This window comes from Thalassophryne amazonica, chromosome 5 (assembly GCF_902500255.1).
Source record: "Thalassophryne amazonica chromosome 5, fThaAma1.1, whole genome shotgun sequence".
NCBI classification, from domain to species: domain Eukaryota; kingdom Metazoa; phylum Chordata; class Actinopteri; order Batrachoidiformes; family Batrachoididae; genus Thalassophryne; species Thalassophryne amazonica.
In genome coordinates, this window is record NC_047107.1 from 69315215 (window position 1) to 69338020 (window position 22806).

Below are 22806 nucleotides of genomic sequence, written 5' to 3' on the forward strand. Positions count from 1 at the left end.
TAGTTCTATTAAAACATTCTTGAATGGTGAAATTCACCTTTGATTAAAGTACAGCAATATAAGACAAATTTTGTTTTTTAAAAATCACTGGCAGGCCTTTAAATTAAATCATGCTTTTTCATACCTTAACATTCTGTAGTGTAGTTATTCATGCGTCCTTGCATTTTATAACATCTTACAATGCAGAACAGAGATACACAGTCCTGTGGACACTGGATTCAATGCCCACATTGTGCTCAAACAAAGACGTTTGATTTGGACATTGTGCAGGTAAAACCACAATGGTGTTCAATTTAATTTCAATTACTCTCTTGCTGCCACAAAAATATTTCTTGTCCCAAATCCATTGTCCTGTTTTTCTGAACTGTATATGGCAATTCATGTAACTTTGATGAATTGAGTGTGGATGTCACAATCTTTTCTTCAATGAATGTGACACACACACACGTACACATGCTGCCTGTTTACAGCTCCCCCCACCACCCCCTCAGTTAGCAGCTTTAATCTGTCATTCAGACCAGCAGTCATGTCTGCCGCTGAGCAGCCACACAAACATCACATCTTTTGATGAACCCAAAGTCATATTAAGCACAGTGTGGGTCACTTCAACACGCCGTTGGATTTGGACCCCAGGAGTGAGGTCCCAAGAGTGAGCAGCAGGAGCTGCCGAAGTTTAGACAGTGATGGTTTTTTACTTTCTTTGTAGATCGTCTGCACAGTTTATGCATATCGATGTACTGAGCAGCCTGTTATTCATTTCGCAGTCAGCTGTAGATTATGTCTAAAAGCTTGCGAACACAAAAAATATTATTAATCTTTTTGATTTCATCAATGTTAATGGAGCCTTTCAGGTCAACAGCTGTCAAATATGAATGGTTGTATTTAATTTTGGAATTTTTCAGACATTTCTCCTTCAAAAACACACATACACATGGGGACGAATGACACTGAGAAACATGCACACAACACTTTTTAGAGATGCACCAAGATACCAAAGATGCAGTAACTAAGAAATAATAAATTCATGGTTGCTAACTCAAAAGCAATTGGTGGGCACTTAGCCATTGCAGGAGTGTGTGAGTTGAAACATTACATTTAATATGATTTGCTTTGAAAAAAACATACCTGACCACTGCAATGCTAAGAAGACTCAGATGAGTATCATTCACATAAAATAAGAACAAGAAGGACAGATTTGTGACTGGCAAGAAAAGAAAAATGGCCAAACTGTCAAACCACAATCCAGTCTTGCTCAGAAAAACTGACACACCTTAACTTCTGGAACAAATGTTAAAATATCTTCAGAAATCAATGCTAATGAACCAATAAAATGTCAAAAGTTCCTGAACAACAGCAACACACAAAGAAGGATTTTTTTAAGAAGCTGTGCCAGAAGGCACATGGAAGACTCACACCTCTATTTGCTCTGTTTTCTTGTTCTTCTTTTATTTCACTCCACTGTGAAGCTGTCCACCATAGATGGCAGTGTTCTATGCATTTTGACCCATCTACTGGATGGCAGTGTGAATGATGCCCAGTTATATCACACAGTTGTTGCTGAATGACAACAAACATAATTTTCAGTTTTGCAAATGCCTTTTTTAACAAATTAAAAAATTACATATTATAGAAATATACATTTATTTGTAACAACCAAGACACACGTGAACTTGTGTGTTGGTTTTTACATATAATGAATCAACCAATCAGTGATTGGAGGCTCAGTTTACCCATAATGCATTTTGGCATCTATGTGTGTTAATGTTCAAAACTTCAGAATTTGTGCATTATTTTAAAATTAAAACATGTGTTATATTTTCACTTTGTACAAATGACAGACTTGACATTAATGTAGTTAAACTATCCAGATTGATTTGGTTTATAAATCAAAACCATAAATCAAACCTGCTTTCCTTTTGAGGACTTCAGCTTCACGGCTGGACCATTGTATGCTATGAAGGGAAATGAGTCTTTTTTACAGCAGTGGGCAGGGTGCACAAAGACTGAAGCGCTGGCTCATTGCTTGTGTTGGGTTTGTGATCGTCTTTGATTCTAATGAGAAGCGTTGGTGGTGCTTAAACTCAAAACCGGCTTGTCAGTAGCTGAGAGTGTACCGGATCAATACTGAAAATTAGTGGTTAGCTGTAGCTTCCACAAAATTTTTATCGGTTTAGCCTTATAAAAGTTAACTTTTCAGTTAGCTGATTAGCAGTTATCAGAGCTAACTTTTTGGTTAACTGTGCCCCCCACTGAGAACTGCCTACTTCAGACAGAGTTACTATAATGTGTGATGTAAATCAACATGAATGAATGAATCGTACACACAGATTTGTGCTCAATCACTGCACATGAACATTTCTATACAAAGTGTGGAATTCAACAACAACTTGTATTTGAATTTAGAAATGTGTATAAATATGCACACAGTAAATAAAAATGTGCAGAAATATGTGCACAATATCTAGTAGTAGAACTGGGAAAGTGTAACTAGAAAGCACTGCTGCCATCCAAGCATGCAAACTCATCCACATACGTTCTTTATTTCCTTGAATTAAAAAGTACACAATTAGTAATTATGTCTATTTAGAAACAGACGTGTAGCCTTATTGGTGTCAAAACCTACAAAAGACACCTGTGTGAACTAAGCTTTTGACCTCATCAACAAGCAGTGCCCACCGATGACGACAAGACATAAAGAAAATAGCTTCCCTGTTGCAATTTTATATTAAAAATGTGTCAGTGTTATTTACACAAGTGAAATTCTATTAGATTTTATCTTAAGAAAGACAGCAACACTGTGACATTACAGGAACATAGGGATTATGGGACAAGTGTAATGATAAATAATTGTCAACTTGTTCTTCTGATTGGAATATTAGGTAAAGTGTCAATGCTTCTAAGGCTTGTTTGAAACATGTAAATAGTAACTGATGTTTCTGAAATTTGTCAGTATCTCAAAAGAAAATGAGACTGAAATGCTATTTTTTTTTCTATTTGACCAAAACTCAAATATAAGTGGGGGGAGGGGTGCGTCCCTGTTTTCTTAAAGAAACTAATCAGTTGTCATGTTAAAGCAGTTATTTTCAAATAAAAGAAAAAAAAAAAAAACAATTATACAGGTAGCATAGTGCACAGCGCATAACAGCACAAAAACAGGGGCAGAAGATCACACAATAATAAAACCACTGTAAAAGCCAAATAAGAAACCACCTTAAACAAAATGTCATTTTATCAACTCACAGAAATAACATATATTTAATAGGGGAAAAGTGGTCACACATTGTATACGAGGTCTATTAGAAAAGTATCCGACCTTTGAATCACGTGTGATTGCGTCAGACAAGCTTGAACCCTCGTGCGCATGCGTGAGTTTTTCCACGCCTGTCAGTTGCGTCATTCGCCTGTGAGTAGGCTTTGAGTGAGGAGTGGTCCACCCCTCTCGTCGTTGTTTCATTGCCAGGAAATGGTGGAATCATTTGGGCTTTTTTTCCATCAGAATTTTTTCAGAAACTGTTAGAGACTGGCAGCTGGAAACCATTAGAAAAATTTATCTGGCTTTCGGTGAAAATGTTACGGGCTTGGTAGAGAATAAGGAGTGTTACTGTTGCTTTAAGGATGGCCCCCAGCGGCTGTGGGGCGCGCCGCGCTCCGAAGCCGCCATCGACAGGCTGAACGACCATTTCATTTCTAAACGGATGGCTGTATGGATCCGTGACCATCGTGTGCCATTTCTCTGGTTATCACAAGAGCTGGACATCAACCATTTTCCGGCAGATTTCACTTTTAACAAGAGATTTTGTCATGGAAAGCAGAGCGGAGGCTTCGCGCGTCACGATGGATTCGCTACTGGAGCGAGACAAAACCACCTCCGTTTTGGTCTCACAGGACGGCAATGAGATGGTGTTCAGACAGCTGTCGGTGGTTTTTCCATCGAGTGATTATCCGAGAAATTGTGGATGTGCCTGGACATGCCAGAACATGTCCCGTGAAGCTTCATCATGGCAATGCTTTGCGCCATGCGGCACTGCCGCGACGTGCGAAGCCTCCTCTCCTCTTTCCATGACAAAAACTCCTGTAACGTGGAATGTGCCATTCATTTCCAAACTGGACGCTGTGTTTTATCCGGGACGTCGTCTGACTAGCACAGGAATTGTGAAAAGACGTGGACATCAGCACTTTTTTCGGCACATTGAGACAGATGTGCGGATTAATTCCGCGCGTCGTGGCGGTGCCGCATGGTGCAAAGCAACGCCGTGATGAAGCCTCACGGGACATGTTCTGGCATGTCCAGGCACATCCACAATTTCTCGGATAATCACTCGATGGAAAAACCACCGACAGCTGTCTGAACGCCATCTCAAAGCCGTCCTGTGAGACCAAAACGGAGGTGGTTTTGTCTCACTCCAGTAGCGAATCCATCGTGATGCGTGAAGCCTCCACTCGGCTTTCCATGACAAAATCTCTTGTTAAAAGTGAAATCTGCCGGAAAATGGTTGATGTCCAGCTCTTGTGATAACCAGAGAAATGGCACACGATGGTCATGGATCCACAGAGCCATCCGTTTAGAAATAAAATGGTCGTTCAGCCTGTCGATGGCGGCTTCGGAGTGCGGCGCGCCCCACTACTACTACTACTACTTTCCCCACTACACTCCCCCCAGTGAACATCCAGGGAAGGGCCATTGAGAGAGTGGACTCATATAAGTACCTGGGTGTTCATCTGAACAACAAACTGGACTGGACTCATAACATGGACACACTTTGCAGGAAGGGTCAGAGCCGCCTCTACCTCCTGAGGAGGCTGAAGTCTTTTGGAGTGAGGGGGTCACTCCTGAGGACCTTCTTTGACTCTGTGGTGGCTTCAGCCATCCTGTACGGTGTGGTCTGCTAGAGCAGCAGCATCACAGAGAGGGACAGGAAAAGACTGGATAAGATGATCAGGAAATCCTGCTCTGTCTTGGGCTGTCCTCTGGACTCTGTGCAGGAGGTGGGGGACAGGAGGGTTCTGGCTAAACTTACATCTATGCTGGACCAGAAGTGTCACCCCCTGCAGGACGTTCTGTCTGCTCTGGAGAGCAGTTTCAGTGACAGACTCATCCAACCTCACTGTGTGAGGGAGAGATTCCGCAGATCGTTTCTCCCGGCTGCTGTCAGACTGTACAATGAACAATGCTAGCACTGTGGTAACCATAGCAACCAGGACAATAATCATGTTATTACCTGCTGTATTTATTAGGTACAATAATTTAACTTATGGTGCAAACTTAAGTCACTTTATCTACTATATTTTAACCTGACCATATTGTAAATACCAGAGTAACTTATCGTACATTTCACGCAGAAGTCACTTTATCTGATCACTTTTACATCCCGACAGTGTATAACATCCCGGCAGTGCAGCATTGAACTGAACAATGGTAGCCTTAGCTTTACCCAGCACTCAGTGCTTTTTTTAAGAGTTACTTGTTTGTTTTATAGCATGCCCTTCTGTCTATTCCTACTGTTCTATGCTGCGATGTGACACTGAAATTTCCCCATTGAGGGATGATCTTATATATATATATATATATATATATATATATATTCATAAATGCTAGCTGTTTAGCAGTTTTTCTTTATTGTTAAAGGTTTTAGGTACATTAAATGTGTTTTCAATGTGTGAAGAGAAGGAAATTGTACTTTACTGTATGCGAGAAAGAGATCACAGTTGAACTTTAATTCAGTCACCCTGACATGCTGTGATCTCTCACCCTAAAATTTCCCTTGCTGCAGAAATGTATCACACAATGTGTTGACTACATGTTTCTTATGCCAGTTTGGGATGAAACAATGAAAATATAAGCAATTTAAAAATAAAGGAACACACAAGTTTGGAATTAAATTTTTGCTGGAATAGCTTTGCATTCATTGGCATTGTTCATGTGTACACAGACTTTTAAAGCATTTTTGTTGTTGTTGTTAATTATATTTTTATGACAGCCAGATTGTAATACAGATGTATCTGGTGGACATAAGGTGTTTGTTTCTGCTCTTGTATTTTTCAATTAAAATCTACTTAATATGATTAGTATTCAAATATAATCAGTCTGAGGTTGATGCACTTGTATTTCTATAGCAGACTGCTGCATTATCATGTGTCAAGCATTTCAATGAGCATTTGAAGGTCAACTGACCGTGTCTGAGTACTGTACATCAGTAGGAACAAACTAATAATGAAGGGCATGAGGCAGACAGCCCTCTCACTGCTACTGTGGTGAAGATCAACTTTGTTCAGTCAGCCATGTTTGGTTTTGATAGTTGACCTTTGACATTTGTCCTTCACCCTGCCAGGCGTTGACCTGTTGGCTGCCTTTTGATGAGCTGAAGCTTTCCTCAGCGTAACCAGCGATCCAAAGACTGCACACTACCCCACGACGTAAAGCTAAATCATAATGCATTCGTTGTGACTTTTTTAATACTCAGAGGGTTTTCAAACGTGGAACATCTCAGCTAATGAGCTGAAATGTGCAAACTATAGGTTAGCTGAGTTATTTCTTATTTTCTCCTTGTATAATCCTGTCATCAAATATGTAAAACAGCAGGAAGACTGTGTCATCTTTTCCAAAATTACCATCTGCTTCAGTATGGTTTCAAACAAGCTTCCAGCTGTAGTGGTGCTGGTGAGAACATGAGAGCAGTCAGTCAAGCCGGGCTCACTGCAGCATGTCCTGACTCAGTGAAGGAGGGAAGACAAAGCTGAGTCCACTTCAAAGCAGCTAATTAGATATATTGCATATGTTGCATTGTATCGACGGGGGGAAACTCAGGCTCGGCAAGCAATTTGGCTTAAGACAGGTCGGCGAAGAAAGTCTTGTGTTATTAATGACCTCCACCTTCCGAAAGTTGAATTAATATTGCAAAGCAGACTATAAAGCCTGTAATTAACTTCATCACACGTGCTGCTCTCAGTCAATTTGAATGAAGAACTCTGCAGCCTTCCCCTTGCTGTCAGCATGAAGTTTAATTCTTCTTAAGCCCCTTAATAAAAGTCGACGTGACTCAGCAGAGAAACTCAGCGATACACATCACAAGACATCAACAGAATTAAAATGAACAGTCCACACTAAGTGTGGCTTCTGTATGTAGTGATAAAGTTTGACAGTGATGACAACCAAAGTGTTTGTGTATATATGTCTTAGTATGTTCTATATGAAGAAACAGATGAAAACGTAATGTATACTTCAAATATCCTATTATTAAAATGCCTTCTAGCGAGCTGATCCAGTTTATCCTCCATATCTAATCTCTTGTCCCAAAATGTACTTGAACAAAAACATTTAATAAAGCTAAGTCTAATGCTGAAGCAATAAACAACTCAATATAAAGAAGTGATGTCCTCTGGAGCTAATTTAGATAATGATGAAAGAAAGATCATCACCTTTGCTCAGGTTCATGTTTGAATTTTATAGAGATTCGTACAACAGTACATTTTTGGGGAAACTGGCATGCAACACCCAATCAGAAAATGGTTGATTCCATTTTCCCAGAAATCAACACAGTCTTGGATTTGTAAAAATGGTGGTTTCAAATAGGACTTTTTTGATATCATGGCTTTTACATGACCTCGGATCTTGAGTCCAGTGACAAAATGCACATTTTCAGGACCAAGGAATCCAATGGTGTATATGAGCAAAGTCACATGTATGAGTGGCCACTTTGAATTTGTATGTGTGACTTTTCCCATATATAGATTTTTGTAATTTGCTATACTGAGCAAAACCACAAATACAATGGTCAAAATATGTCGATCAATTGATATGGTGATTGTGATTACTTTGAGATGTGTTGATCTTTCCTTCAACAGAGTACTCCCACTAGATTTAGCATTGTGTATAATTTACTAGTTAACATGGTATTGATCACTAGCCAATCCTTTCAAGATTGTGGAGTTGACACATGACGCAGACAAGACAAATACCCAACCTCCCTGTATCTATCTCTCAACAACACAGCATCCACCTCCACAACCTATGACGTAATTTCCACTCTTCCTGTGACTGCCTCACAAACATCACAACTGAATCAGAAAGCTGGTTTGTGTGACTGATCTGGTTTGTTGATCTGTAAAGACACTTCTTAAGTTTTCTAATATGCAATCAGACATTCATGCATCAACATTTCCTTTCATAAAACTTTAATTTATAATGAAACAGATGGAGGAGAAAGTCACTGTCAAGTCTTGACACTCCAAAGTCCAAGTAAGTTCTTTCAGCTTCTCTCTTTTTCACTTGAGGTCACCACAGCAAATCTGATACGGGTTTGCATGCTAATTTGGCACACATTTTACACCAGATACCCTTCCTGATGCAATTCCACGTGGAAAATGGGCAAGGGTGGTCTTTAACAGGAAACCTTCTGCTCTGGAAACAAGCATACTAACTGCTTGGCCACCATGCTGCCCACGCCAAACTCCAAACCCCAAGTCATGTGTTGATATTGTTATGATGCAAGCAGCTAGTGCACTTGCTTCCAAAACAAAAGGTTCCTTGTTCAAAACCACCTGCTAGTGTTTTCCTTTTGCATCATTGTCAAACTTAGGCAAATCAACATACTGCACCAAACCACATCTGGTGTCACAACCTAGAGCCAAAAAGGGGGAAGCTAAAATGAACATAATTTTGTAAATACAGTAAATATATGCTGTCCATAAAGGTCTAATCACCCCCCCCCCCCCCCAAAAAAAAAAAAAACAGTTGCAAAATTCAAAATGAAAGGCAATTAACTGCTTTGATTTAAATACATGAGCATGAGGAATATAGATGAAAAAAATGTTTTACACTTAAAATTGCATGTCACATCAATGCACAGTGTCATCTTAAATGTACTTAACTAATACTACATTTGTTGAAACATAAGCACGGTGATATTGCGGCTCACTTTATGTGCCTCCTAATATTTATCCTCCTTTTTTATATATATAATTCTGGAGCAGGAGCACTTTGGCACAAGCCGTACAACAGGTTGATTATAGGACAAAAGCTCAGTGTCTCAGTCCTGTGATGACCCTGAATGTAATGTCAACACATCCTTAAGCAAGACATTAAACCAAATATTGGAGAAAATTTCCATCAGGGCAGCTCTCCATTTTTTTTTTTTTTTTTTTTTTTTTTTTTTTTTTTTTTTTTTTTGTTATTACATAAGTTTATGCATTATAAACATCATTTTAAATAAACTGATATGGAGATTGTACATGCATTCAAGTAGAAATTTTAAATTACTTATGCCCCAATATATCACTTTGGTTAAAATTATGAAACTATGTTGATCTGAATAATAACCTTAAAGATGTAAAATCATTCAATATATCACAAAATTGAAAATATGACTGCTTCATGAAACTTTGCAGGTGGCATCAAGGAATAAACACATGCACAAGATGAAATGTATTTTCTGCATTCAATGAAAACTGGGAACTCGGAGGGATTACAGTTGAATAAAATGAAAAGTGCTTGCATGCAATCTTCTTGCAAGTTTCTTATGCAGAATTATGCACTGGAGGTTTCTCAGTCTATTTTGTGTGCGGTTGTGTCATGTTGAATTATCAACGATATTTCTCCAAACGCAATTGTTTGTGCGGGTCAACAAAATGTCCATTCAGAAGTACACTGACAGCATTTTGTCATTTCCAAATGACTACATTTTCCAGGCTTTCTTCTCTCTGAAATCCACAAAATGTAAGCTAAAATGTGGCTGCTGTTATTGCACGTGCATGAACACATCATCTCAGCCTTACATTTACTGTAACTCGCTGTCTCACTCATGTCGAGCTTGAGTCAATAAAATAAATCCTCAAAGTTTGTGCCAAATATGCCATATCATGAAATCCATTACAGCAAAATATACATTTTCTTCAGTTTGTTTCTGATGCGCTTCATATGCTCTGGTGCACTGCAGCTCACAGGTTAATTTACACTTAACAACATGATTTACAGTGAGATGGATGTGATTCACTTACAAACACTAATTAGTGGCATGAATTGTGATTACATTCATTCATCACATTGGACGGGCACCCCCCCCCCCGTGCACACGGAATCAAAGCCACACACTCCTCTTATCAACATCTAAGCTTTGTTTGTCTTTGTTTTCTACTAAAACATGCACACTTTTCATGTGTGTACATGCCTGTGTATCCTTACTTTTGTACAGTGCTACATGCTTCTCACTCTGGGCTGTCTGTTTTCATGCTGTGGAATGGCTGACATCATAACCTTTGATCCTGCTTTTCAAGACAAGTACTTTCATTGGTATTCGTGCTTGTACACAGACAAACACAAATATACATTCTCCCAAATGTATGTTACCTAAAATGACACATCACAATTTAACAGATTTTTAACAATGGTCGACACAATGAAAAGAGAATTGCATATCTATGTTTTATTATAGCGTTTGTTATCTGCCTGCATATGTAATCCCTGATAGTTTTGGATTATTAGTTGACATTTTATTTGAATGAAAATGAAGAGACATCCTGATGCATTCTGGGACGTCACTGTGCTTGAAAACACTTTGAACGTGTTTTAGTTTATGCCTGGGTGACATTTCCAGGAATTATTGTAATGGTGATATACAGTACTGTGCAAAAGTCTGAAGTAGTGTTTCTCTATAAATGTGGTTTCTGATTTTTATTTATTTATTTATTTATAGTTAGTACCTATGTGTGCATGAAGTCACTAAAACAGTTAGCTAGGCATCAGTAAGTTTGAGGTCACCTTGTTTTGGATAGAATTTCAAAAAAAAAAAATACAGTTCATTGACTGGTAAAAAATCTTACCTTTGACCCCAGTGACCTTGACCTTGACCCAAATGACTTACCTTTGAGTAATTTTGTCAGGGAACCTCCAGAACCCGCCTACATATGTGCGCCAAGTTTGATCCCACTTTGATTTGAAATCGAATTTGTTGACCTTGGTCCCAGTGACCATGCCCTTTGCTAAAAGAAACCCTCTAAGTGCAATTTTGGGCTCCACATTCATCCACATGTTTGGTAGTTATCAGCCAGAGAACCAGAGATGACCAGGCCAATGAAAAGACAAGCCTGACCTTGACCTTAACCCCAAAGACTGACTTTTGGCAAATTTGACCTTGCCTTGGCAATTTTGGGACCCACCAACATGTGTGCCATGTTTGATGAAAAATGGACTGAAAAATCTAAATTTTGACTGTTCAGCCCAATGACCTTGACCTTCACCCAAATAACCTACCTTTGACTAATCTTGCCAGGGAACTTCCAGAACCTACACAGTAAAATCACCAGTGTAAAACTAATACTGACTGTGTAAAATTAGCATTGCCAGTGTACATATGGTCCCACTCTGGCCATAGTGGGACCATATGTACACTGTCAGTGTTAATTTAACACTGGTGATTTTACTGTGTACCTACATATATGGGCCAAGCTTGATCCCAATCTGGTTTGAAATCGAATTTGTTGACCTTGGTCCCAGTGGCCATGCCCTTTGCTAAAATAAACCCTCTAAGTGCAGTTTTGGGCTCCACCTTCATACACGTTTGGTAGTTAGCCAGAGAACCAGAGACGATCAGGCCAACAAATAGACAGGCATGAACTTGACTTTAACCCCAAAGACTGAGTTTTGGCAAAATTTGACCTTGCCTTGGCAATTTTGGGACCCACTGACATGTTTGCCATGTTTGATGAAAAATGGAGGAAAAATCAAAATTATGACTGTTGAGCCAAATGACCTTCACCTTTGCAGAAACAAACCTTTAAAGGGCAACTCCACAGGGCAATTCTATAGTTGACCTTCACCCACATACTAAGTTTGTCAGGAATTGCACAAAGGATCTTGGATGAGTAAAGGAACAAACAGAACCGATAGGCAAATTTTGCTTAAATAAGAATATCAGAAAAAGAGCAAATTTGAAGTTTCCAAATGTTGTCAAGAAAAAAAAAAAACATTTTAAAAGATCAAATGTGACACACAAAGTTTTATTATAGGAAGCACAATTTAAGAGAAAGCAGCAGAGTATTTTAAATATAGAACACTGGGCATTGCATGTCAGGGGAGTTCAGGTCTAGGAATGTGTGATGACACCGGTGCCAATAGAACCACCCTTCATCCAGAATGGCAGCGACCTGCACACACCATCAGTCCATTCGGAATTCCAGAAAGTGGCAACCTACCTGCTACACCCTGGGCATACATGGGTGTCTCCTTGGCCTCATCCTCAGCTATAGGGCACTTGTGCACTATGTGATGTTCAAGGAATCAGACCATATGGCCATAGTATTAAAACTGGCATTGTGTCAACCATGAAAATCATGTACCTCATGTGGGTCTCTCCAAGGGTCTCTCTCATTTGACAAAAAACAAATCTGAAGGTACTCAAGATTCTCCAAAGAGAATAAGAAAAGTCATCGTCATAGGTCACTGCTTAGTATCTGAGATATGGCTGAGTAAAACACAATACCATTCAGTTATTTGTTTATATTGCCCGCTTACAAACTACATTTTAGTTTAAATAAACAAAAAAATAATAAATAATAAATAAATGTAAAAAAAAAAAAAAAAAACCTTTGTCCTTCAGATCCCTACATCAGTATAGTTCTTTGAGTCAGGTTCCATAATTTACAAGCCAACATTGATATCAACTGTGTATGTACAGCAGATGCTTCTGAATTAAGAATCTATATTTTTGTTGTTGTTTTTAAAAAAGCACTTCTAGTGAGTTTGACCTTCAAGCCCCCATGAGCCTGAAATTAAGAGTAATGTTGGAGTTCTGGCTACCTAACTTTCATAGCATGTTTGGTAACAATCAGGTCTGCAGAGGAGATATTTTTGGTCCAGTGCTGACATATAGGGGATATTTTAAATGGCTATTCCAATTAATTAAAGATGCGCCTTTATTTGCTATTAAACACAAATATGCAGTCAGATATGATCTTTCTATTGAACACATGAGCTTAGACCTTGAGTGACTTTGAAAGATCAAACTCCAGGTCATGACTGTATAACTTCAGCAGCATAGAGTCAATGTGGACAAGTCAAAGAGTTGTGTGTTAGTAATGAAGTGCTCCAATTTGGACAAAGCTGATTAAACGTCCAGGTCACACAGATCCAGATATTATAGAAGCAGTGAACCAAAAAGAATTACCAAGCATGTAAGGGATGGATTCTCCGAGTCCCTTTTATTGATTATCTGTTATGCTTTATCATAAGTTATTTGATATTTTGAAACTTGTCTTTATTGTGCAACATCTTAAAGCTCTGTTCATGCATAGGAATTTTGCACAGCACTGTATATACTCTAGAAAGGTTTCAAATGATCCACAATGCCCTGCAACAACACTAATTTGAAAGTTTGTGATATTTTGAGTCTTTGAAAGCCTGTTCTAGATGAGTGTTTGAGACCCATTTCATCCATACTAGTACAGCTGTATTTCTCTACTCTTTTTGGCCTGTATATGTTCTGTCAGAGGTTCACATGGAAGAGTTCTGTCACTGTGGCTCAAAACTCAAATTTACCCAACAGGTTGCCAGCTAAAATATGCATCTTCCTTCTGCTGTCAGAACTCTGCCATGCTGACAGCCTCTCTGGGTTTGACCGTGTCTTATATTTCATGTAGTCCACGTAGACTTAGCACGAGCAGACCGTGCATGCTCGTCGATGTGTCAACTTCTCAGCTTTGTGATTTGGATGCCGGTCTGCTTGTTCTAACTCTATGGAATGATGTGTGTCACTGTGGCTCAAGGCTCTCATATTACCTGTTTTGTTTTGTTTTGTAGATAAGTACTCTGTGTTGAGGGGTGTAGCGGGCGAGGGGGAGAGAGCAAAACAAAATGCCATTTAAACATCTCCCCTTTCCAGGTATATAAAGACTGTGTGAATGTGTCTCTCTGAGGACACAACACAGAGCAACCTGCTTAACCATGTGTGCTGACTGACTGCCATGTCTTTCTTCTCACTCACCACCCCCTCCGCCCGTCTGTCTCTCCAATCGACTTCTCTATCTCCTCCACCTTCCCATCCGCCCATTGGCCTGACTTTGTCTGTCACTCATCCCTCCCTTGTCTGACATTTGTCTGTTTGCCCTATTTTTTTTTTTTTTTTGTTAACTGGTTTAAATCTTATCGCACCAATTGCATGCACATGAACACACACACACATACATGTGAAATTCAACATCTTTCCATTTCCTATATTCTCTCGCTCTTTTGCTCCCCTCTCCGTTTTGCTCACTTCACCCACACGCCCCATAATTACACCAGACACAGGCAGACGGCCCGTCTGCCAGACCAACTGGTGACCCATGCCCTCACAGCCCCAACAAGCACCCACTTACCCTGGGCGGGCAGACTCACAACCAGACTCCCAACACTACCAACACTGCGCCAACCACTAAGACCCATTACCAGCCCCCCGCATGCTGCGACATACCCTGCGCCTTGATTGTGCAGCACTCCTACGAAGCCGCCAACCCCTCTGAGCTCACTCCCAAAATGAGAATGACCACCTTTTCCACCTCACCTCCTACCCCAAGGTTATACATACACTAGATGATACAAATAGATGATTGGTTAGTACTGACTGATAGATGATATTTAACTGTAATAACATGTAAATGTTGATGTAATGTATATTTTTTCATGTGTGTAGAAAGCTGGCACATATGTGTGCATTGATGCCTTGCTACCATTAGAGGGTGCTGTGTCTCTATCTAGCAATCATGGGTAGATAAGTATGGCAGCCAATGAAGAATTTGACATTTTAGGGAACCAATAGTGTTACATCAAAAACCTTACACACATTCAGATTTTAACATCTGGACTTTAATCTTTCATAATGTTGCCGCTGTGTTGCCAGAAAACATAGTTTTACTATCAGCAGGCAGCTCCTTCCACACTACCCACAAGGCCTTTCACTTTTCTCTCTCACATCTCATCATTTCTTTTTTAATGCCAAATCTCCACCCCTTCAATATCCCACGTTCAAATGTTGAGTTTGTCTATAATAATGTCCTGACAAGTGCTCGCTCCCTCCTGGCCTGTCCTTCCTCCTCCTCTACCTCCCTTAGATGGCCACTAGAGGGCACTACCGTTGGTCCTCTCTCTCCTTGAGCAACATAGTGTAGAGCTAGAGCCCCCTCAAGACCCCCAGACCCAAAGGATACGGTCAGTAGATCTTTTGTCACCTCATTCTGAAAAAAAAAAGAAATCTGTATCCCAAAAACATTTTCAACCTGAAATTAGATGCACTGACCATGCTCCTTCCCTCTGTACCCACTTGTTATTTTACCTCTCTAAAGAAGCACACTGTTGTGTTGTTGTTTGTACATACAAGCCACGAATCCAGAATCTTTTGAAACTCCACCCTGCACCTCCTACCTCAGGTCACCGAGCCCTCCGTCTGTACCCTCACCACACAGTCCTCCATTCTAAACCAAGCTCCCCTGCACTACTGCACACCCCTCAGTAAAAGCATGCGGCACCCCACTGAGTGTTACCATCCTTAAGACTGTGTGGATAAGTTATCTAAATGTGAATGCAATAATATGTTTAGAGTGTTTTATAAGTTTCAGTTAAATTGTAATATAAGATAGAGCATAAGATAAAGTGTGTCGTTTGCCTTTAATAACTGATTGATGTTAGGTAAAATGTGCAATCTTTGATAAATAAGTCCAAATATCTGCATTGATTTTGTGTTCGGACCCTGGAAAAAAAATTCACTTGAAAATGAGATGTCGATCTCAATGTGGATATTCTGTCCCAATGGCCAGATTACGATACTGTGTCATGACGAGAGTGATACAAAAAAATTAAACCCCTAAGAAGAATAAAAAAAGAAATGTGGGAAAAAACCTGAAATAAATATCACAACATATAAAAAAAATAAATAAACAAAAAATAAATATATAAAAGGAAAACTGCTTTTTCCTCTTGCTTTTGCTTTGTCCTATTTGCCTTTTTTTTTTCCTATTCCTTTTGAAGGGCAGATCTTTCAATCAACTTATTTTGGGTGGGGCTTCCTAACCAGGTAGTCAATTATTCCAACATGCATGATTCTGGTTTTGGAAAGCATTTAACTAATGAAACATTATAATATAGTCATTTAATTACCTTCATTGGTGTTTGTGTGTGTGTATATATATATATATATATATATATATATATATATATATATATATATGTGTGTGTGTATATATATATATACACACACAGTGACTTAAATGTGACTGTGGAAGAGGTCACTGGAGGCCAACTCTAAGGCAATCACACAAGTCACCATCAAGTGCGGAATATACCAAGGTTTGCACTGTCCTCACTGCTGTTCTGTATAGGCCTCAACCCCCTCAGCCAACTCATCGTAAAGAGCGGCTATGGATATCGATTCAGGAATGGAATTATCATCAGCTGTCTCCTGTACATGGATGACATCAAGCTGTATGGCAAGAGTGAGCAAGACATTGACACACTGACCCACCTCACCAGGACCTACACTGAGGATATCAGGATGTTATTCAGATTGAATAAGTGTGGCCAAATGGTGGAAAAGAGAGGAAAGGTGATGGCCTAGTGGTTAAGCGTTGGGCTTGAGACCAGAGGATCCTCGGTTCAAATCCCAGCCTGACTGGAAAATCACTAAGGGCCCTTGGGCAAGGTCCTTAATCCCCTAGTTGCTCCCAGTGTGTAGTGAGTACCTTGTATGGCAGCACCCTCACATCAGGGTGAATGTGAGGCATTATTTGTGAAGCGCGTTCAGCGTCTGGTGCAGATGGAAAAGTGCTATATAAATGCAGTGCATTTACCAATTTAAAGGTGATCCAGGCTGAGGGGTTGGAGGTGCCAGAAGGCAGGATAAGGGACATACAGGACAGCAAGTAACTGGGAGTCCCACAAGCTAATGAGAACCATGATGAAGATGCAAGAAGGTAGAAGGTAAGAAGGTATGGTGCTGAGAAGCCAGCCCAATGGTAGGAATAAGAGCCAAGCCATCAATACATACACCCTACCAGTTATCAGATACCCAGCTGGGATAATACGTTGGCCACAGGAAGAGATCTCATCCTGTGGCCAACGTATTATCCCTGATGCCACTTATGTCAAGACACAAAAACTCCTCACAATGCACGGAGATTTCCACCTTAAGTCCAGCACCCTGGAGCTCTATGAGCAATGCAAGGAGGGAGGGCGAGGATTAGTGAGTGTCAGAGCCACAATCCAGGATGAAACCAGGAGCATCCATGAATACATCAGAAAGATGGCCCCCCAAGATCAGCTAATAAAAAAATGCCACAGTTAGCTGAAGACATATGGTGATAAGAAACAGGAGGAGGAGATATTATGGAAGACCAAGGCCCTTCATGGGATGTACCATCAATAGATAGAGGAATTGGCTAACATCAAGAAGACCTACCAGTGGCTAGAAAAGGCTGGCCTAAAGGACAGCGCAGAGGCTCTGATCATGGCAGCACAAGAACAAGCCCTAAGCATCAGATCCAAAGTGGCAGGAGTCTACCACAGCTGTCAGACCCAAGATGAAGGCTGTGCAAATGTGCCCCAGGGATAGTCCAGCACATAGTAGCAGGATGCAAGCTGGGACAGCAGCGTACACTGAGAGACACAAAGTGTTGGGAATTGTGTACAGGAACCTCTGTGGCGCATACAGATCAGAAGTCCCCAAGTCCCAATGGTAGATGCCGCCAAAGGTGGTTGAGAATGACAGGGTTAAGGTCCTGTGGGATTTCAAATTCCAGACATACAAGCAGCTGCTGACCAACCAACCAGACATAATGATGGTTAACAAGGGAAAGAAAACCACAGTTGTGATTGATGTGGCAATTCCAGCTGACTGGAACATCAGAAAGAAGGAGCACGAGAAAATAGAGAAGCACCAAGGGCTGAAGACGCAAATGGAGCAGATGTGGAAGGTAAAGTCCAAAGTGGTTCCAGTGGTAATAGGAGCTCTAGGAGCTGTAACTTCCAAATTGGAAGAGTGGCTCCAACAGATTCCAGGTACAGCATCAGAGGTCTCTGTCCAGATGAGCACAGTTGTGGGAACAGCTAAGATACTGCACAGAACCCTCAAACTCCCAGGCTGTGGTTGAGGAATACACACACCACCCTCACCAGGGAGAGTCAATCAATCAATCAACTTTTTTCTTGTATAGCGCCAAATCACAACAAACAGTTGCCCCAAGGCGCTCCACATTGCAAGGCAAGGCCATACAATAATTATGAAACACAGTCTACGTCTAAAGCAACATAACCAAGGGATGGTCCAGGGTCACCCGATCCAGCCCTAACTATAAGCCTTAGCGAAAAGGAAAGTTTTAAGCCTAATCTTAAAAGTAGAGAGGGTATCTGTCTCCCTGATCTGAATTGGGAGCTGGTTCCACAGGAGAGGAGCCTGAAAGCTGAAGGCTCTGCCTCCCATTCTACTCTTACAAACCCTAGGAACTACAAGTAAGCCCGCAGTCTGAGAGCGAAGCGCTCTAATGGGGTAATATGGTACTATGAGGTCCCTAAGATAAGATGGGACCTGATTATTCAAAACCTTATAAGTAAGAAGAAGAATTTTAAATTCTATTCTAGCATTAACAGGAAGCCAATGAAGGGAGGCCAACACGGGTGAGATATGCTCTCTCCTGCTAGTCCCCGTCAGTACTCTAGCTGCAGCATTCTGAACCAACTGAAGGCTTTTTAGGGAACTTTTAGGACAACCTGATAATAATGAATTACAATAGTCCAGCCTAGAGGAAACAAATGCATGAATTAGTTTTTCAGCATCACTCTGAGACAAGACCTTTCTGATTTTAGAGATATTGCGTAAATGCAAAAAGGCAGTCCTACATATTTGTTTAATATGCGCTTTGAATGACATATCCTGATCAAAAATAACTCCAAGATTTCTCACAGTATTACTAGAGATCAGGGAAATGCCATCCAGAGTAACGATCTGGTTAGACACCATGCTTCTAAGATTTGTGGGGCCAAGTACAATAACTTCAGTTTTATCTGAGTTTAAAAGCAGGAAATTAGAGGTCATCCATGTCTTTATGTCTGTAAGACAATCCTGCAGTTTAGCTAATTGGTGCGTATCCTCTGGCTTCATGGATAGATAAAGCTGGGTATCATCTGCGTAACAATGAAAATTTAAGCAATACCGTCTAATAATACTGCCCAAGAGAAGCATGTATAAAGTGAATAAAATTGGTCCTAGCACAGAACCTTGTGGAACTCCATAATTAACTTTAGTCTGTGAAGAAGATTCCCCATTTACATGAACAAACTGTAATCTATTAGACAAATATGATTCAAACCACCGCAGCGCAATGCCTTTAATACCTATGACATGCTCTAATCTCTGTAATAAAATTTTATGGTCAACAGTATCAAAAGCAGCACTGAGGTCCAACAGAACAAGCACAGAGATAAGTCCACTGTCCGAAGCCATAAGAAGATCATTTGTAACCTTCACTAATGCTGTTTCTGTACTATGATGAATTCTAAAACCTGACTGAAACTCTTCAAATAGACCATTCCTCTGCAGGTGATCAGTTAGCTGTTTTACAACTACCCTCTCAAGAATCTTTGAGAGAAAAGGAAGGTTGGAGATTGGCCTATAATTAGCTAAGATAGCTGGGTCAAGTGATGGCTTTTTAAGTAATGGTTTAATTACTGCCACCTTAAAGGCCTGTGGTACATAACCAACTAACAAAGATAGATTGATCATATTTAAGATTGAAGCATTAAATAATGGTAGGACTTCCTTGAGCAGTCTGGCAGGAATGGGGTCTAATAAGCATGTTGATGGTTTGGATGAAGTAACTAATGAAAATAACTCAGACAGAACAATCGGAGAGAAAGAGTCTAACCAAATACCGGCATCACTGAAAGCAGCCAAAGATAACGATACATCTTTGGGATGGTTATGAGTAATTTTTTCTCTAATAGTCAAAATTTTGTTAGCAAAGAAAGTCATGAAGTCATTACTAGTTAAAGTTAATGGAATACTCAGCTCAATAGAGCTCTGACTCTTTGTCAGCCTGGCTACAGTGCTGAAAAGAAACCTGGGGTTGTTCTTATTTTCTTCAATTAGTGATGAGTAGAAAGATGTCCTAGCTTCACGAAGGGCTTTCTTATAGAGCAACAAACTCTTTTTCCAGGCTAAGTGAAGATCTTCTAAATTAGTGAGACGCCATTTCCTCTCCAACTTACGGGTTATCTGCTTTAAGCTACGAGTTTGTGAGTTATACCACGGAGTCAGACACTTCTGATTTAAAGCTCTCTTTTTCAGAGGAGCTACAGCATCCAAAGTTGTCTTCAATGAGGATGTAAAACTATTGACAAGATACTCTAACTCCCTTACAGAGTTTAGGTAGCTACTCTGCTCTGTGTTGGTATATGACATTAGAGAACATAAAGAAGGAATCATATCCTTAAACCTAGTTACAGCGCTTTCTGAAAGACTTCTAGTGTAATGAAACTTATTCCCCACTGCAGGTTAGTCCATCAGGGTAAATGTAAATGTTATTAAAAAATGATCAGACAAAAGGGAGTTACTGTTATACTGTTAAGTCTTCTATTTCCATACCATAAGTCAGAACAAGATCTAAAATATGATTAAAGTGGTGGGTGGACTCATTTACTTTTTGAGCAAAGCCGATAGAGTCTAATAATAGATTAAATGCAGTGTGAGGCTGTCATTCTCAGCATCTGTGTGGATGTTAAAATCGCCCACTATAATTATCTTATCTGAGCTAAGCACTAAGTCAGACAAAAGGTCTGAAAATTCACAGAGAAACTCACAGTAACGACCAGGTGGACGATAGATAATAACAAATAAAACTGGTTTTTGGGACTTCCAATTTGGATGGACAAGACTAAGATACAAGCTTTCAAATGAATTAAAGCTCTGTCTAGGTTTTTGATTAATTAATAAGCTGGAATGGAAGATTGCTGCTAATCCTCCGCCCCGGCCCGTGCTACGAGCATTCTGACAGTTAGTGTGACTCGGGGGTGTTGACTCATTTAAACTAACATATTTAAGAGTGAGAGGAAGATTTATATATATATATATATATATATATATATATATATATATATATATATATATATATATATATTATCATCAAGCTAATTTTGAAGTATTAAACATACATATGTCATCTGGCATCTACAGAGCAGGTCGCTCACTGGATAGGAGTTGGGCTACCACTATGAAGACCTGGTTAATGCTACCTGTCTGTATCCTTGGACATCTGCATTGACCGAGTCCATTCAAATGGGTACCACTGTAAATGGGTAGCGACCTTCACTGGAGAAATAACCTGTGATGCACTTGTATCCCATCCAGGGAGATTTGTTGACTCACATCTGCTTTACACTACAGAGTCCAAAAATAATCACTGCCCCAATGGTCCTCAACACTTCTATAAAACTTGCATCAAGCTCTAGAATTCCCTCAACAGGAACACCAAGAATGGCCTTCTTAGTGGCCAATGTAGTTGGAATGTTTCCTTAACACAACAGAGCAATCATATCACCACTATTTCCATTTTGAGAAATGTTCATGTCTGCAGGAATTGACTACTCAGCCTGGACAGGAAGTCCTACCCAATGTTCGACCTTTCAGGGAAAGCAATTGCAACAGGGATGAAGCAAAAGTAGTAGGGAAAAGCATTTTTATTTCTATATTTTTTTATTTCTCTCTCTCTCGCTCTATCTATCTATCTATCTATCTATCTATCCTTGTATACGAGGGCTGTCAATAAAGTAACGGTCCTTTTTATTTTTTTCAAAAACTATATGGATTTCATTCATATGTTTTTACGTCAGACATGCTTGAACCCTCGTGCGCATGCGTGAGTTTTTCCACGCCTGTCGGTGACGTCATTCGCCTGTGAGCACTCCTTGTGGGAGGAGTCATCCAGCCCCTCGTCGGAATTCCTTTGTCTGAGAAGTTGCTGAGAGACTGGCGCGTTGTTTGATCAAAATTTTTTCAAAACCTGTGAGACACATCGAAGTGGACACGGTTCGAAAAATTAAGCTGGTTTTCAGTGAAAATTTTAACGGCTGATGAGAGATTTTGAGGTGATACTGTCGCTTTAAGGACTTTTCACGGTGCGAGACGTCGCGCAGCGCTCTCAGGCAGCGTCATCAGCCTGTTCAAGCTGAAAACCTCCACATTTCAGGCTCTATTGATCCAGGACGTCGTGAGAGAACAGAGAAGTTTCAGAAGAAGTCGGTTTCAGCATTTTATCCGGATATTCCACTGTTAAAGGAGATTTTTTTAATGAAAGACGTGCGGACGGATCCGCGCGTCGGGACACAGCCGACGCGGTGCGGCGGCACAGGAAAAACACCTCCGTGTTGATAACCATTTGTAAAATCCAGGCGGCTTTTGATGGCTTTCAGTGGAGTGAGTATATGAGAAATTATTTAACAGGCAGGACATGTTCCAACTTGTCCTTAAGGCTTTCAACAGAGGTGTTTTTCCTGTGGCGGAGCGTCGCTGCGGCTGCGTCCCGACGCGCGGACCCGTCCGCACGTCTTTCATTAAAAAAAATCTCCTTTAACAGTGGAATATCCGGATAAAATGCTGAAACCGACTTCTTCTGAAACTTCTCTGTTCTCTCACGACGTCCTGGATCAATAGAGCCTGAAATGTGGAGGTTTTCAGCTTGAACAGGCTGATGACGCCGCCTGAGAGCGCTGCGCGACGTCTCGCACCGTGAAAAGTCCTTAAAGCGACAGTCTCACCTCAAAATCTCTCATCAGACGTTAAAATTTTCACTGAAAAC

General features: G+C 40.3%; 1 protein-coding gene across 4 annotated transcripts in view; it reads left to right on the forward strand.

Annotated features, from left to right (window-relative positions):
- Positions 1-22806, forward strand: part of grid2 (glutamate receptor, ionotropic, delta 2) — a 2248146-nt gene that overhangs the window by 2221985 nt on the left and 3355 nt on the right. The window contains exons 16-17 of one of the 4 annotated variants that reach the window (XR_004560787.1): positions 13790-13871; positions 14273-14406. The exons of 1 other annotated variant lie outside the window; for it this stretch is intronic. Coding sequence is in view for 1 of the 3 variants with exons in the window: in XM_034170484.1 (XP_034026375.1) it covers positions 14273-14544 (272 nt within the window). In the remaining 2 variants the exon portion in view is untranslated. Of the gene's footprint in view, positions 1-13789; positions 13872-14272; positions 14545-22806 lie in introns of those variants that run through there. 2 more of the 4 variants (XR_004560786.1, XM_034170484.1) reach the window with 2 other exon arrangements.